This window comes from Chroicocephalus ridibundus, chromosome 4, assembly GCF_963924245.1.
Source record: "Chroicocephalus ridibundus chromosome 4, bChrRid1.1, whole genome shotgun sequence".
NCBI lineage: Eukaryota > Metazoa > Chordata > Aves > Charadriiformes > Laridae > Chroicocephalus > Chroicocephalus ridibundus.
In genome coordinates this window covers 26,896,875-26,915,570 of record NC_086287.1, presented here as the reverse complement: position 1 = coordinate 26,915,570, position 18,696 = coordinate 26,896,875, and the positions used below count along the sequence as shown (strand labels likewise).

The 18,696-nt window shown below is 38.6% G+C and overlaps 1 protein-coding gene across 34 annotated transcripts in view; it reads left to right on the top strand.

Moving 5' to 3' along the window:
- The window catches only part of NRXN3 (neurexin 3), a 1,025,535-nt gene that overhangs the window by 756,287 nt on the left and 250,552 nt on the right, over positions 1-18,696 (top strand). For all 34 annotated transcript variants that reach the window (XR_010071082.1, XR_010071083.1, XR_010071084.1 and 31 more), the window contains one exon: positions 4,770-4,951. Coding sequence is in view for 31 of the 34 variants with exons in the window: in XM_063335033.1 (XP_063191103.1) it covers positions 4,770-4,951 (182 nt within the window). In the remaining 3 variants the exon portion in view is untranslated. The remainder of the gene's footprint in view (positions 1-4,769; positions 4,952-18,696) is intronic.

Below are 18,696 nucleotides of genomic sequence, written 5' to 3'. Positions count from 1 at the left end.
AAGACAGGTTCTTGAAATCTTCGAGTGATGATGAGGAAAAAGTGATAACTGATTTAAAATTATAGGTGGTGGTGCCAAATTCAGCTAGATGTTTCTTAGCACAACTGACTAGGAGGCTTTATTTGCTGTGGCTTAAAACATTGCTTATAACTTCTTTCTTAGGAATTTTCTGTGAGGAATGTTTGCCTCAAACTATTTTGTTTTGACTGAAACTAAATAATCAAACAGCTCTGTCCATGAATCTAGCTAGCAGATACATAATTTACCTAACTAGATATACAGACTTTAAATAACAGCATTGTCATGTGTGTTGCAACATATTCATCTCTCTGATTTTTAGATCTCTAAGCACCGAAGCTGTAAGTTATAGTTAAGTCTGGGAAAAGTCAACTGCCACTCTGCCAAACTACAAGCTTATAAACTCATAAGCTTTGTGTATGCTAAACGTGTGGTGGCATCCTAGTAGCCTAGATCTGTAGGGATTGTTCCCTCACCGTATATTTCTTCACTTTTCAGAGCTCCCAACTCTGACCAAATTCTGTGTGTAGCATCCTAGTCGAGTAGCTGAACATATTCTGTTCCCATTTGTTTTTACATGGCAGTACAGTAAATCTGGCCCAGGGCACTTTGAGAAGTGAGATTTCGCACAGCTGACTGGGGAAATAATTTTGTGCGCTCCTATCTTTGATTTTTATTTTTTTCTTCTTTTTTTTTTTTTGCACAGTACAGGCTAAAGTTAGTGTTATGTAGTTGAAGTGGTGAAGCACTGTAAGAATAAACACGATGGAGTTAATCAGTCCCTTGGACTTTTTTATTTTCAGGGTGCAGTTGGGGTTGTATTTGTTAAAGGAGGTATATAACTAAACCTTGAACAATGAGGAAAAACTAAATATCAAGTGGCTGCTCATTAACAGTGTGTTATCTGTTGTCAGTCTTGAATAGAAAGTCTCTTGGAAAAAATTGTGTGCTCTTATGTAATGAAGAGGTCTGTAACAAAGCTTAGGTGCAATGAGATCTCAAGCAGAAAAGACGTTTCATCATCTTTTTTCTTAACTGAGTTCTTCATTAGTCTACAATTCTCTGCAAGTCCACAAAGAAAGGATAGTTACTGATTTCGGATCAGAAGGGACCTTTGGAAGTAAACTAGTCCAACCTGCTCACTCACAGCAGCCTAAAGCAAGATAGAGCCAAACAGATAAAGTTTTCAGGCCTTGTCAAGTTCCGGTGAAGCTGAAATCTCCTTTTTGAAGTCCAGGGTTGTAATTACACTGTTTGGCTTGATCAATTAAACTCTATAAACTTATGGTTGCTGCAGTCAAGTAGAAGCATTTAAATCAAGCATGTTTGTGTTGTGTTCTGGGTTTTTGTGTGGTTTTGGTGTTGGTGGCTTGCGTGGGGTTTTTTTGTTTGGTTTGGTTTTGTTTGTTTTGGTTTGGTTTTGTTTGGTTGTTTTGGTTTGGTTTTGTTTGGTTGTTTGGGGTTTTTTTTTTAATGTGATTACAGTGCGGTAGTAACTCTTGTTCCTCTTCTGCTTTTACTTGATGTCTGTACCTTGTGTTTTTAGACTGGAGGGACTATTTTGTTCATACTTTGAGGGAAAGAAGTGGTACTGGTGCAATGATAATATGCCATCTCTTTCCAAACAAGGCAAAGGGGTATCCTGTATACCCTCAAAAAGGTGGGAAAGGGAAGGGACATTGATGTACCCAACAAACAAGTGGCCCATCTATCGTTATGTGGATAATTCTGACCTGGACAATAAGGCAACAACTGCTGGCCACCAAGCTTCAGTTAACAGGTTAGTTTGGGCTCTGGTTGTTGCATCTGAGTGATCTTCCTGCACAAATCTGAAGTACTGAGTATCTTCAAGTTAGGCCTAGAAGCAAAAGTCTGTATTCTGTGAGGAGAAAATGAGTTCTGTTAAGCTCTTAAGTCCCATGACAGGCCTATGAAGACATAATTGTTTCTAATCGGTGCTCATAGAGCACTGACATGCTCTACCTGCAGCCAAGTAGTTCTCAGAGAGGCAAAGAAATCATTTGTCTTCATAAATAGCGAAGAACTCTCTTCCAGGCTTGTCTTTGCTGCTGATAACCAGTATAAAGAAACGGAGGAGAACTTGCAATTCAAGTGAGATTAGTTTTGGAAAGTGTGTTTTAATCTATGAAGCCATCAACAATGAGGGAACTCATCTTGTTTTTCTTAACATAATGCTATGCCTTATAGAATCATAGAATCTTCATGGTTGGAAAGGACCTTTGAGATCATCAAGTCCAACCATACACACACCCAAAAAAACCCCCCAAAACCCCCACAACCAAACAACCTACAATCTCTGTCACTAGAGCATGCCCTGAAGTGCCAAATCTACACATTTCTTAAATACCTCTAGGGATGGTGACTCAACCACCTCCCTGGGCAGGCTGTTCCAGTGCCTGATCGCTCTTTCAGTAAAGTAATTCCTCCTAATATCTAATCTAAACCTCCCCTGCCGCAACTTCAGACCATTTCCTCTGGTCCTGTCATTATTCACCTGGGAGAAGAGGCCAACACCCACCTCTCCACAACCTCCGTTCAGGTAGTTGTGGAGGGCAACGAGGTCTCCCCTCAGCCTCCTCTTCTCCAAGCTAAACATGCCCAGCTCCCTCAGCCTCTCCTCATATGACTTGGTCTCCAGACCCCTCACCAGCCTGGTAGCTCTCCTCTGGACACGCTCCAGCACTTCAGTGTCCCTCTTGTACAGATGGGGCCCAGAACTGAACACAGTACTCGAGGTGAGGCCTCAAGTTCTAGTCTGTAATGCAGTATACACAACTTGTAGAACAAACTGATAAACTTAGGGTCGATATTTGTAATGTAGTTTATAGTGGGCAGCTGATATACCTGTGGATGGGAGGAAGCCATAGATAATTCACTACCCAGTCATCTCTAACTAGCCCTCTAACCAAGAGATTAAAGATACTGTTGGGGATGTGATTAAACAGACAAACAAAAACCCTTTATGCATATATTTCAGTAGTTGTGCGCCCTCCATCTTGAGTTCAAAGCTGAATGAGGAGATAGAGTTCAGTCTGTAAAATTAATCTTTCTGGAACTGAAATGATATGTGCACAGTTCCAGTATGCCAATGTGCTCTTTTGTTAAGTGAGAATTATGATTGAGATTTTCTACTTAACCCTGATTTCAGACACATTTGTTTGAATTTACTGGGCATATTCTGGTGGGTATGCACAGACCTGGAAGGAAGGAAACGTGAATTCATTTTCACTCTGTCATTGAGTCAGCTGTTCACAAATCATTTCCCTTCTGCGTGCCTGAGTTTTTAACGTCTGTTTTGGTAATGTGTGCTGAGATGTCTAGAGGAAGCCCCTTAAGTGAGGGTGAAGTGTATCAATTATTTCTACTAATACGTAGTATTTATTTGGAATTGAGGTCATAAAGAGCTTTAGTGGAGCCACAGCTTTGTAGGCAAGTATAGAAGTTACACATATATGATCCCACCTGTTTCTGTATCTAATTACATTTATTCTGTTCAGGATTGCTTGATGTATGTGTTGTTGATTGGTATACGGTGGGGAAAAAAATATGAAATCATTAGTTGTAATTTCACTCAGACTGGAAAATGTACCCAGTACATTGCCTGTACTTTTTACAGATATTTCATCCCTGATGCAGTAATGGGAGGTGGTTATTTTTGCTCACTATTCTGTAGCTTGTGACCCGTTGTAATAGTGCTCAGAAAATGAGGTGCAGTAAGTGGCTGAAGCATTTGGAAGTGTTGTTCCTGTCCTGCCTGTAGATTTGGGTCTAGGACAGCAATTTTAACCATATTTTCCAAGAAGCTTAGGGGCTGATTTTATGACTACCGAGTTATAAAATCCTGCTTCTAACTCGGGGTGTTGAGTACAAGTGAGAATGTGAACTCCGAATGCTTCTGCTTCTCAGCTTCTTCGTCTGCAACAATAATTCCTCACTTGTATGTCTGTCTTGCTCAGCTCAGATGGCCCTCGTGAATGTGGGAGGACAGTGTTCAGCTTTGGAGAGGTTTGGTGTTGTCCTTAAAAATAAGGTCAAGGAACAAATTCTCAGGTTTACTGTGAAGATGAGCGATGCTGGAAATATGTGGATTAGATATCTGAAATTCTTAGGAAGTCTTGAGTAAAGGATAGTCTCCCACTCTGTGTGAATAGTCTTCAGCTGAAGACAAGCCCAGCCTCAAGGAGAGCTGCGAAATATTCCTATTGAATCCCATGCTTCTGAAACAGGTGTGGCTTGTTTTTTTTCCCCAACAGTAGTGTCGTATCTCGCATTGTCTGGGATATTAGCACTAATGAAATCATTCATTCTTGATAAGCTATTCAGTTATTTTTATCTTAAATGCTACTTGTCTTTATTTAGGAACTAATAAAATGTACTTCATCATGTTGTATACAGAAGAAATTTCTTGAATGATACGTACCTTAAGAGAAAGATTGCTTGTTTGTTTGTAGTTTCCCTGCTACGATGCGTGTAGGAAGATGAGGGTGTTCTGAATTACATACATGCACATTTAGATTATCATCTACTGTTTAAATTATTTTCTTGGAGCCGTCTTGTGCTATTAGTAGCCTGGCCAGCAGGAGGCATTAATTTCACCCCTTTAACTAATGAAAGCACTATGCTTGCATATATTCCTCTTGGAAGTCCTAGCGTTATTACCAGAGTTGGCAAATAAATAAATAAATGAAATAGGTAACTAACACTTTTTTCTTTGGTTTTTTGTTTTGCAGCTGGTGCCACGTATATATTTGGGAAGAGTGGGGGTCTCATCCTGTACACCTGGCCAGCTAACGACAGACCGAGCACAAGGACAGACCGTCTCGCTGTGGGCTTCAGCACAACAGTGAAGGATGGCATTCTCGTTCGGATTGACAGTGCCCCTGGGCTTGGTGATTTTCTGCAGCTGCACATAGTGAGTATAGATAGGCCCATGTCTATGCCAGACCTGGGTTTCTGTTAACTGAATGTGCATTTGAAGAAAACTATTACTGTAAAATAGTATGTGTCATACTCTGCACTTTATGTATCATCAGCAGTCATCAAATTAACCTGCCTTATATAGTTCTTTAGGGTTTTGTGGAATTACTGAATGGGATGCACAGGGAACCATGTACTAGTGTCACAAGAAAGCAGGGGGAGACACCAAACCAAGCAAAAAAAAAAAAAAAAAAGCCTTATGAGATTTAATAACAGTGGGGTTAGAGTAGAAGTATTTTGCAGCAGTGTTAATCTACTGTGGCATATGCACAGTGCTGAATACAGCTGAATTTATGGAGGAGAGTATTACTATTCTAAGAAGGCAAAGAATGAAATGGAGCGATACGGTGGTGGTTTTTTTCCTCACTGAGAAAGTTAAGTGAGAACTGAACAGATCCTCAAGCTGATATAAGTGATGCTTGCTTTAGCAAGACTTAAGAATTAAATGTTGTTAGCACAACACGAATTTCCAAAAAGAAAATAGACTTTTTTGTGAGAGCAAATATTAAAGTAGGGAAACTTGAATGAAGGTGACTTTAGGGAGAATTGAACTGTTTGAGAGAATGAGAACACTAGGACTGGAAACTTTCGGAGTTTGTTATTTTATGTGATGCTTTGGGGGGAGGGGGAGTTGTTTGCTTTATTTTCTTTAAAAAAAAAGTAGCCAAGAAGTTTACTACAGGTAGAAGCTGGTCATGTTACTTGATGCTCAGATTTATTTCCAGTGTTTTATACATTAATTCACAATGGATGGAGAATGGGCCAATCGCAGGTTTTGAATGAGCTGGGGAACTGTTGACATTATATAAGTGAATACAAGGAATGCCGGGGGTCAAAACACAGACCTAATGTGAATGACTGAGGGTCTTAATCTGCTGCTGGAATTTGCCACGTTCAGAACCATGTTGAAGCACTGGCTATATTGCAGGGTGGTTCTGAAACAAGGGTCAGGGCTAGTACTCATTGCAAGCACTTTAAGTGGTTTTATTTTGAATTTTCTTGTAAAATTCATATTCATTTGAATGAGCTAAAATATGGCCTTGAGCCATTAGGCTGTCACCAATTCTGGTTTCTCTCTTTTTGTGATATATCCAAATACTTAGTTTGTGTTTTATGCGGGAATGACAGTGAGATCAAATCCTGGCATATTTTTATTGCTTTCTCTTGCTTTCTTAAAAACAAAACAAAAAGAACGCTGGAAGACTTTATAAAAGTGAACAATGCTAAGCCTAATGGGCTGGAATTCTGTAACTCACATTAAGCAAAAGGGGTTGGATATGATGGAACAAGAGAATGTCTGTTCTTCAGATGTTATAATACATCATGTGTAAAAATGCTATCAATTAACTGGAGATCAGTATGCCATCTGAGGAGAGGTGCAGAGATATGAATTTGCAGAGGCGCAGAGATTATGAATTTGTTCAGTCTTAGATAAAGAAACTTAAAATGGGATCTTGTTGGTCTTGGCTCCCTAATGGGGTGTTACAGAGAAGATGGAAGTCAGGCTCTTCTTTTTGTGGTACTCAGTGGAAGGAAGAGGGGAAATGAACACAAGTGGCAAAAAGGAAGTTTTGATCCTGCATTAAGATAAGAACTTGCACAATGAATCTCTTTGGCACTAATGATGAAGGCACATAGTTTTTCTCTATAACTTGGTCTTGAATATTATCAACTCTACCCTGAAAAATTAGGCCAAATTAACTTTTTAATGAGTGATCGTTTTTAACATTATAACCAATTTTGCTGGATAGATTGAAACAAATCAAACAAATTGAACCTGAAGTGTAAGTGTTGATTTTAAAAAAAAACCCAACAACAACAACAAAATGTTCATGACTTTATACCAGTCAGTTTTGGAAAGGAATGAAAGTTTTTCTGCTTTCTCACGATGTATTTTGTTTGAAGTACTCTGAATGGCATGATGCTAGTTTCAGATTATTTCAGGTATCTAAATCAAAGCTATTAATTGTGGCTGATATTAATGCTAAAGTTCTGTTGACCGCTTCCTGTGTAGTTTGGCCAATTTTATCCCTGCAGATGTTCACTAGCAGCCAATATAGAACTCGTTCAGCTTTAATTTCTCTTGTTCTTTTGTGGTCGGGGTGGATTAGGAAGATTTGTGAGTCATTCATGAGGAGCAAAGGCATGCTGCTGGGCTCTTCTGGGTATGGTTGTGCTGTTCATCATATATATCACTGACTCTACCTAAATGTTCAGATAGATGTAGTCTGAGACTCATGCTGTTATACGTAATAGAAAAGTTGAAGAGAACTTTTTAAAGTGTTATTGGCTTCTTGAATGTCTGTAAGACTTTGTTACCTCTGGTTTATGGTTCAAAGTCACAGAAGTGAGCTTACATCAGGATAATTTTGGAAAAATTCAAAATCTGAAATGAAAGGTGCATCTTGAAATGACATTTAAAATGCAAGACCATATAGGACCTCTTACTTAGCAAAATGCATGCAAGCTTTCCATGAGACCAAGATCTTTTGTAAATGACTGAAAACTACCACATGCTTTGTGCTGTCATGTTTAAAGACTGTCTCCATCTTCCTTTCTTCAAAACCTTGTTCTTCCATTAGGCCATTTTCAAGTGTAAAGAAAAACAAGGCAGCGAGGATCAAATTATAATAGAAATATGGGAAAAATAAATTTGCAGATCAGAGCTATGAAAGCAGATTAAACTGCTAATAAAATAAAGATCAAAAAATGCAAATACTTAATAGGCAAATTGTAGGAGAAAGAGAAAATAGGCATTAAAACAGGGAAGACCAATGTTAGTGTAATTTATGTTATGCATATTTAGAAACTAGACTTTTAAGGAGGAATTATATTTAATAATAAAAGTGGCAGGGATTTTCCTGAATGAATACTGGGGAGACCTCTTTTTGCCTTTCTGGATATTCCAGTCATAGACTTTATTTTGGATACAGTGTACTAGATTCTGCCCTTCTCACACTTCCGTGGGTGTTCTGTTGGTGGTAACAGGTGACAAAAGCTACTTGGTGATCATTGTTTTTTAATGGGCATCGTTAAACTAAAATTTAATCCAAAAGTCATAGTATAGGCTATGGTTTATCAAGATCTGATGCTATTTTAAAGATTGTAAAAGTAACTTGTACTCTGCTAAGACTTTTTAATAGTTTGCCTGGGTTTTGAATATCATTTATGTTGTGGAGTTTTCTTTATAATCTCTTTCTATTTGTAAAATTCAAAGTGAAAAAAAACCAAACACAAACCAACCTTATTAAGAAGTTACATATTTGCTTGTTTAATTTATGGTTGTTCTGTTTGGATTCATTTTTTAATTATCAGTCTTTCAGACATTGTGGAAATTTATTGACTAAGGTGTCTGTTTTATATGACAAAAAATTACAGCCTCTGAAACTATTTTCTCTCCTGATTTACAATGAAGTATAAGCCGGCAGCCCTGCAAAAATGGATGGCATACCATTAAGATGAATGTCGTATATGAAGCATGAGGTGTTTTTGTGAATAGACTGTAGCACATGGAAAGAGAGTGGTGTTACAGCACCAAAGCCCTCCTTATGAGATTTTTCTTTTCCCCCAGCCCCTGACAATTCATTCAAAGCACGAAGTCCAAACCTGTACCAGAAAATTGCCTTCCACAATGGATGCTTAAAAAAAATACATGTATGAGTTGTGGTTGAATGTTTCTGTATGTTCATTCACCTTACACTACCACACCTATTTTGTGATTTACAACATGCAAAAATCTTCTTAGAGATCAAATGGGGAGAGGAAGACAGCTGCAGGTGATGATGGATATCATTCTTGTGATGACTATGGAGAGAAATAGCCCTCCAAGTGCACTGCTGATTTATTCCGCAGTCTTTCATTTTGCTGTATATTGTAAACTGTCGTCTCACCTCTGGCTTTTCAGAATAGTGTTGAGAGACTAGTCTAGTTTCTGAATTGCTGGTAAAAAGTAAACTCTAGCCTTGGGCAAAAATGCTAGTGATTTTGGTGTGAGTTTTGCTTAAGTAGTCCCAAACTAATGGGGATCCATCACTTAACACCAGGCTGCAACTGAAGGCTGCAGAATTAGATATAGAACATTCAGATTCTTAAACGATAAGTATAAGAAAGTCTTCCCTGAGTTAGAGGTGGCATCGCTAAATGAAAATGAGTATAAATGGAAGAAGATGTGTGCGTATGTTCTGCCACAATTATTAAGTTATCCTGTGATTGGCCAAAGTCTGTGTTTGGTTTTTGTGGTTGTAGAGACAACTCTGGCTCCTCTGTACAGAGAATCTCCTGGAGATTCCTTCAAAACTGCAGTGCCACGTCATCTGAGCAGAGTGAAGAAGTAGAAGCATTTAAATCAGGAGAAGGATAACCACAGAGAGAGAGTGAACTGAATATCTTAAGGGTTGGACTGAGATAATAAATGGAGTTTGCATTTTACTTTTCTATAACCAAAATCATCTTGATGCAAAATATTTCAGCCTTTCTTAGGCCGAATTTGAAGTGGGCATTAAAAGGGTAACATTTTATACACAAGAAAATAGAAATGGGAGGGTTTCCTTCAAACTGTTCCATTTTGCACAGTGTATCTACAGAGGCTATACACCATGGAAAAAAACTGAGGGATCTATTTCATTCTCCTGTCTCATGTTCTGCTTTTTTTAGCTGCCTTTACTGTCTTCATAGTTACAGTTTTCTCTTAAAGTGTGTTTTTCACCATGTTAGACCTCCTTTTTTTTATTCTTGTATAAAATTCTTAGTTTGTTCAAGTTTAATTTTTGTGAATACAAATCATTTCACTCTACCGTATCTTGGTCTTTTTTCCATTGACGTGCATCAATTCAGAATAGTGCTATTATTCTTGCCTTTCCAGGCTTTTAACTGGTATAAAGTAAGTCTTTGAGTTTGTGTACGTTTCTGTGTACGTTTATTCTAATTACATTTATACAAATTATGAATTCCTACAGATTGGTATGGAATATGTATTCAGTGAAAGATTCTTTATGGTGAAGCATGCCAGTGGATCACCAAAAGGTGAAGTGGGGCAGAGGCTTCTTTGTTGAGGTAGGAAGTTGTTCACTGGCTGGCTATAGGAGGCAACATCTCCTGTAACACATTTAGCTGAGGAGTGAACAATTAATGAATGAGAGTGGCTAGACTGCCTACTCGTGAAAGGAAGGAATTAGGATGAAGTTTCAAGCAGAAGACAATATAGTCTGGATCCTTAGAAGGTATAGAAGAACAAACTGTCTAAAGACATTTTCCAGGAAGAAGAAATCTAGCAACCTACCCGAGGGAGTACTCCTCAGGACTCCTGTAGTTATTAACATATAAAAACTATCTGAATGTAGCTTTCTGTTAGGGATAGGTTCTCTGGCAGAGACTTCTGAATATATTGTCTTCAATAGGTGCAACCTGAGGATTAACATACGTGTGAAAACTTGAAGCCATGATTGCTAACGTACCAGGCAAGACGGCAAGTGAGCTGAATGAGGGAGTGGGAGAACTTTTCTGACATAGTGTTAGTATATGAAGATTCAGAAGATTCTCTCTTTCATTTCCTCATGTATATCTTTTATAAACATCTGTAGCTGTGTTTTTTGAGTTCTCGAAGTTATGACTGACTTTTAACCTAACTCAGTTTGCCTGTTATTTAAAGTAACTGGGGATTGGCAAGATAGTCCTCATATAAGATGTGACATATATGTATACACTGCAGTACCTTAAAAAGTAACTTATGTCCCCAGCAGAACCTCCACTGTGTGCAATGGAGCAGGTTTCCGTTTAGCTGTGTGGGCCAGATGGAGTGCTGGCACCACAAGGATTGGGGTGGCAGTACTGTCCCCTAGCAACAGTGGGTAACTTAGGACACTCTCTAACAGACATTGAGCTACTGCATTGCAGATGGGTTCTGAAGACCACACAGAGCACATCACAAGTGTTTACCTCCTTTCTATAATTATTTATATTAATAAATGTGAGTTGTAAGTCACATCTTGCTTTTTGCTTAGGGTGGCAGTCATCTTCAGCTGAGGCTTGCATCTTAATTGCACTCCATTTCTTTATGTTGATCACAAGAAGATGATTTAAGTGCATCTGTGTTAATCAACATTGAAGGAGATTAACAGCACACATAGAGTCAGTTGCTACTTTTCCTTAGATAGAAAAGTAATTTCTAGATGATGACTGGTAAATTTTTAGACTGCTTGAATCTGTTTGCAAGAGGACAGAAAACTGCCCAAAATTGTGGCTTCTCTGGACAAGGGGGGAAATAGCTGAAAAAAAAAAAATAAGATTAATGTGTAATTTAAATACCAAAAGCTAAGAAAGTGAGCAGAAAACCGAGGTATTGGTAGTATGGATAACAAAGGTGATTCCTTGACAAAAAGCCTATCCAAAGGAATAACAGGCGTTCCACTGAGAGCTGCAAATCCATTTGCTGTCTCTGTGTAGCAAGGTGTGGTGCATGCTGTAGGGATTAATTTCTTGGTACTTCATATATATTACAACTGGCTTTTTTTCCTGTCTGTCATGACATCTTTTGTGTGTGTGATTTATTATTGAAGATATTTGACTGGGGATGGTAAAATTACCCTATAGGCTAACTTGGAAGTTAAAAGACTAACCGCAATAAATTCAGAAGTCCGTGAGTAGGCTGGGTATGCAAAAGAATTTAGAAAGGAACACAGCCAGGACAGCTAACCCAAATTGACCAAAGGGACGTTCCATACCATAAAATGTTGTGCTCTGCAATAAAAATGCAGGGGAAGAAAGAGGGGATGCTGGTGGTTATGGCTGTTACGTGTGCTGAGGCCCCCTCTTGCCGGGAAATGGCTCAACATCTGCCTGCCGATGGGAAGTAATGAGGCTTTCCTTAACTTATTAAAGTGTCTTTATCTCAATCAACAAGTTTTCTCACTTTTGCCCTGCTGATTTTTCTCCCCTATCCCACTGAGGGGGGGTGTGAATGAATGAGCAGCTGGGTTGGTGCTTAGTTACTGGCCAGGGTCAACCCATCATGCATCTGGAAGAGGGCCTCTGTTCCTGACCAAGCACTTTGAAAATACTTAATGCAGAAAGAGGCTACTATATGCAGGTCGTCCACACAGAAAATGGAGCATAAGATAACTGCTTGCCAGTTATGTCAGGTTTATAGAATAAAAAATCATAGCGATCATATAAGACTTCAGCATCATTATTTTGCTTGTGGGAGGCTACATCTGAAGGAGCCTCAAATTTCAGGTATGTACATCAGTGGCTGTTCTGTCAGCTGGTGTAAAATTGCCAAAACTCCTGATTTTTTTTATTTTTTTTTTTAATTGAAGTGTTCTATTTAAACACTCAAGGATCCTGTCCCAAAATGCCCTCATTTTCTTGCTGTCCTTTTCTAAACTCTTTGGGTCTATGAAGTCCCATGTGTTTGTGCATGCTGAATTTATTGTTCGCTACAGCACAGAAGAATTAGTAAAGGAAAAATAATTTTAGGAAAGAAAATGGACCTTCAGTTTTCAAGACAGCTGTAAAACATGTTATTGTTACTTCTGTTTTTATTTTGAAAAAGGGGTTTAAAAATACCTTTTTAATATATTTGATCTATTTCACATTAGGCATAGGAATGGCCCATCTATTTTTATTTACTAACTCTCAGGAAGGAATCTGTCGTGGGAGATCATGAGTTGAAACTAAACTTTTGAAGGTTAAGGAGTTTCTCACGCTAGCATGCCTGTTTATGACTGGCACAATTTGGCACAATGGCTCATCAAGTTACCTCAATGACCTGTTGAGCTTCAATCCCTGCTTTGTTGCCAGTGGCTGTACCAGGTGTATGAATGAACGTACGTAGCTGAATGCAACAGTGCAGGAAATAGCCCACTGATGTCCTGTGGCTAAAGAAGATGGATTTTAGATCCCTAGCTCCATTCAGGCAGCGTGTAAGCTCAGTGCTTTGATAGAGGCATACATTAAATCCTCACTCAGCTACAGTTTGTGCATAGATCCTAGTGCTCTTGCTGTTGTTACTGAAGGTTGCGAAGCTGATTAGAGATAGGGAAGAAAGAGCTGGTAGGGCAATGTTAGCATGAATGGTAAAATTGCCAGTTGGACCATGAGTTAGCCTGATCAGAGTCACAAGTCTGAAAATGGTCTTGGGGCTTTGGCTCTGCAAAACAGCTGAGTTCAGCTGGACAAAGGAGAGTGAAAATTAAGAATTGGAGGAGATGAAGGAAGAATCAATGGGAAGTTACATGGGTAATTTTGAGAAACCTGGCTTAGAGATAAAAGTAACTAAATATACTTACTACCTCTGCTGATTTACCATTAAAAGAGAGAGCTTTTCTGCTTCATCAAGGAAGCAGACTTCTACTGATAAGATCATGGTATGGTATAGTGGATGGAATTAACAGCATCTTTTTCAGAATACACACTTGCCCATTTTAACCTTGTACGTCTTGCAAAGTCAGACCCTAGTAATACTGGGTAAGTGCAGAAATAAAAATTATTCCCCTAATAAGATGCAAAAATCTTAATGGACTTGCTTATGTGAGAGAGTCATCCCTAAATATATAGTCTCTGTTTAAAATTACATTCTGAAGTTTGAAACTTGTTTAATTTGTGAAGGTTTGTCTTAGGATTTGTTGTGGTTCTACGAATTGCTATTAGGTGTTAAATGATCAAATCTCAGCATATCTCCCAGTATCTATCCAAAGATCCTGTATGGCAATAAATGTTACATTATTGCTTGTTCTTGTACACTGTATAAACAAGTACTGTGTTTGGCTTAATATTTATTTTACTCTCTCCTGTGACTATAATGTTTATGTAGAATGTGTCATCTAGGACTATATATATATATCATAATTTCAGTAAAACTTGATCTGAATTGCCTTTATTGTTTTGCAGTACTTCCTCTTAGTTTTTCAGAACTAATAATTGGGATTTTCAGATTTTGTCACACAGTCTTGTCAGTAAGTGAGTAAACCAGGAAATACTGGGATGTTTTTTGATGCTGAGAAAATTGAGATTTGGCTTCTTAATGTTTTTCTTCTAAGTCCTACATACAAAGGAGTGAAGCAGCGTGAGGTTTTTTTCTAGCTGGGTCAAAGAAAGAAACACAAACAATCTCCAATTAAGTTCTTTTCTAGAAATATGCAAGACCTGAAGGAGATAAGCATGAGGTTTTTTTAGTGTTCATTCTGAAAGAGGCTAAAATCTTTTATATTTGTAGACTATATAGTAATGGTTGGCAATATATATATTTGTCTTTTACAGAAAACATTAAACTTACACGCTTGTTCAGACCAACCCGTCTTACTTCTATATGCTTGGATAAATTGCACTAATAGATTCTAAATTAAATCTGTTTGTAATTAAAGCCTTTATTGCCTTCTCTATGGTTGCATCAAAAAGTAAAATAAAATTCTTCATCTTCATGTTAATGGATAGCAGCAGGGTATGATAACAACTCACTGCACATTCAAACATACTGAGTACTACTCAGAAGCAATTAACAAGGGCAATTGTCAGTTTAATTTACCCTTGGCTTGGTATCTGATGTAACCTTCTCATCAAAGGTTAACAACTCTTTGGTACAACATCAGCTACAGCGAAATTAATTGTTTCCCTATTAAGCCTCTAGGAAGAACATCTTAAACAGGAACATGTTGTTGAGTCTTACTAGCAAAACATAAACTTGATCTAATTCAAACAATGTTACACATTGTTTGTGCTATGACTTCAATTTTAGAGGATTTCAAAATCCAATGCAGGGAGAAGATAACTCGATCACTGATATGCAGCTGGTTCTGGGATGAAAATCAGCTATTCTAGAGAACATAAGACTAATCCTGCACATTTTTACATAGGAAATGAAAGAAAATTCTGCTTTTTCCATTCTACTAGGACACTGCAGAGACAATTTTGAGGAGAAATTGCACTAAGCTGGAGTTTGTCTAGAAGTCTTAACATCCAAGTTCTTATGAGTTTCTCTGACCATGAGTTTTCAAGAAAGCAGCACAGTTCTTAATCAGAAAAACTACCTTAATAGTTGCTATGATGCCTAAAACATATACATGCATTTCATTTTAAACCATCTATACAATCACAATACATCCCAGTACCTCTTCGAAAGGTACACGTGAGCATCCTTGTAGAATGAGAAAATGGAGGCATTAGAGATTAAATGATGCACCTAGAGCTATAGCCTCCGAATTGGAGCTGGCTGGCTCTGAATGTTCATTTTTTCTTAAATCAGAAGGCTTCACAGCGCTTCCTTCTCCATCCTGAGGGAGTGGTTCAATACCAACAGCTGGGGTGAGGGTAGTGCCCTTGGAAAGCTGCTATTGCCCACAGCGTCTGCTGTTGCCCACAACATCTGAGGACTGATTTTATAGCAGCAGGTGGTATGTGGTGTTTTTGTTGCTGTCTGTTTTTTCTCTCCATTTAAATGCTGATGGGGCCTGAACGAACTTAGCTTGTATGTTGTTGGGATCTCAGGCTGAGGTAGTATTATTTGTGCTAATAAGCCTCTCCCGTTAGTTAACCTTTCAGTACATAAAGCACGATTGAACTGAAGGCTTCCTGCTGATTTGAAAGGCTTTTATGTTAAATACGTGTTACAGGCATTTTAGTCTTCCATCTTCTTATGTAAAAGAAGTGGGATGGGGGAGACTGAAAACACGCAGTCTGAAACCTAGTTGAAGTAAAGCTTATGTAGTGTGAAAGTTCTCTTAAATATCTTGGCATATCTTTTTTTTCTGCTGCATTTAAATTCCTGGTGCTTTGTTTAAGCAATTTGCAGCCTACAGAAAGAGACTGGCTGCCTCATATAACTGGTTTAATTTGGGCCAGTGTAAGGCATCAGCTGAACATGTTTTTGTCTACACCTGATAACCAAGTACGTGACTCGCTCTGGCTGTCCAAATTTACTTCAGTGCACACAGTCCCTGTTTTAGCTTATTCTTTATTCTTGTCAATTACTGATGTCAGGAGTGCAGTTTCTGGAAGCTGGGTAATAGAAATCATTAGGCATGACAACGAAAAGTATCTTATACTGACTCAGGCTTCCTTTGCTATCTTATCATGTCTCTCTTATTCTATTATTTTTAGACAATCTCATCTGAAACCCAGTAACACATACAGAATTTCAGGTTTTGGATCGTGTAAAACCCTTTAGTATGATGCTGCTCAGCCTTAAAGAGATGGTGGGATTAACCAGTTCTTTAGGGAACTAAGTCGTACTTCTAGTATACTGTTTTAACTAGCAGTCGGAATGAGGTCCTCTAACTTTGCAGGCATTTCCCACTTGTTTAAGGGAAAAGGATCTAGTCTGTCTTTGGTTGTATCGCTAAAAAAGTTTTTACAAACATTCTTGTTATCTGCAGGTTATCCTTTCGTAGATAGTATATTGTATCCCAAATATATTTAGAGAGACTGGGCCCTCAATGAGCAATGATCTTTTGGCATCATTTAAGCGGGCAACACATACTGCAGCATTGCAGACTGAAGTAAACGTATCTCCGTAACAAAACACAGAGGTTAATACAGCATTCTAGTAGTAGTGACTGGATCTGCTTATATAATGAACCAGGCAATACATGGAAACAACTTGGAACTTGCTGAAAGGTAATTAAGCTATGCAGCTATGGGGGTGTCAAGGGAGAGGTAGAGGTTCCCCTTGGGTGCTCTTTTCTGGGTGGTGGTGTACAAGTGTACTGAAGAATTGGGGCAGGATGAGTCATTTCAAGAAGGAAGTCTGATCATGTTGAGTTTGTAAGCTTGGACTCTGCAACATCCAGCATCCTGGGGAGTGTGGGACTGTCAGCACTTTTCAGCAGGTAAGTTTTACAGAACTTCTGCCCTCAATCACCGCTAAGACTTGATTCTGCACCCTTACAGTTTCAGGAGGGTTTTACAAGAGGAATTTTTAGTTCATTGTTCTGTTACATGGAAAGGATTTTCCTGGGATGTGTTAAATGTTTCCTGTGTAACAAACATGTGCTGGCTTTTTGATGGGGGAAAAAAAACATTGTTTAGTTTTGGAGCTTCACAAATGGATGATGTTTTCTGAGTTGCTGGCTCTTAGTAGAGGAGCACAATTTTAAAGTTTAACTTATTTTCCCATCTATGTGTATTCGTGTATGTCAGTTTAACCTCCATTTGTTTTGTGCCAATATTGTCCTTCAGCTCCTTTCTGGTTTTGATGTTTACCTGCCCGCTGCCTTTACAGAGGTAGTGTTACCTGTGCTTAGTGTCAGCAACTCCCCCTCAATCCCTCCAGGCTCTTCTTCTGGGCTATCTGAGTAGCGCAATGGGGCATCATGAAGGTATCCCAGGGCTAATGCAAATTCAAACACATACAAGTCCACAAGTTGCAGCTGCAGGCAGATTTCACTGCTTCTGCACCTGAATGTTCAGCTGTGTTCAGGAGGATTTATTCACTCAGCTGCAACACTAGATAAGCATTGCTACTTTGTTGTAGACCCAAGATAGGTCTTTGCAAGCTTCGTTGGGTATCTTTGTGCCTTATGTTTGCTTCTGAGCTCGGTTGGCTGTGTAGACCTCACTCAGTGCATCTGTACACAGATGTCATCCAATCACATTTGTTTCCAAATCCTTTTCAGCAGTAGTGTGATCAGTTTAAAGGCCACTTTGTCAACCAAAGGCTTTAAGTTCCCATCTAATTTGTTGTTCTTCATTATAACTTCAACACTTTGTGTATGTAATTCTTTTCTCTGAGCACTGATATTTTTCCAGCTTGCAGTGGCAGCTGGTATTAAATGATAATGCTGGATTAGAAGGGAGAGGGGCTGTCCTTGGTTTCCTATTATCAGTCTAGGAAATAAGCATTTTGACATATTAGATGACATGTTGGATCCGTTTATATAACCTGTATCAGAGAGGACATCATGTGATATGTATTCTGGAGCCTTGCAGTGATTCCCAAGATGGTTATTAATGGGCTTGTGAACTTGTGAATAGAGCATGGTAAATCTGGCCTTTGAGATAATTGAAAAGACATCACTTGTAATGTGAGCAGCTACACTGAAGGATGATCGCTGCTCTTTGGAGACAGAGGGTAATACCTTGTTGCACATGATTTTGAAGTGGTGCACCCAATATTGATCTACTTTGGCCATCCTTAGCATCCCTTGATCAGCTGCACAATGCATTTCCTGCTTGCCCTACTCCTATTCCACTTCTCTCACAAGAGCTATTTGCTAGCAGACTCATTTAATTTCCTTAATGAAAAACTTAGGTTACAAAACTGGCCGTGAAAAGAAGTAATACCTAGGAAAATGAGAGCGTTATAGAGGCACAAAGAAGGAGTATTTTGCCTTTTAAAATTTAGAAATAGGCAAAAGGAGGAATGTGAGCTCTTTTGCCCACTTCATTTACATATCGCATGATTGTTTCATTATTCTCCGCATAACTCCTGGTCTTAATCTGACATACATCATTGTGACCAAAGTGATGATAATCCAGTAGACTACTTGATATTGCTACAGTGAGATGTATGTGGTGCCTGATTCTCATTGCTTTCTTGTTCGAATAAACATGGTCTTGAGCAAAAGTGGCAAATTCTAGTTTTTCAATTACTTAAATGTATCATGGGTGTTATCATTGAGGCAAATTTTGATTTCCATAGGGGTATTATGACTGCACAATCCCTCCGCTAGCATTCATGAAGCTGTGCTA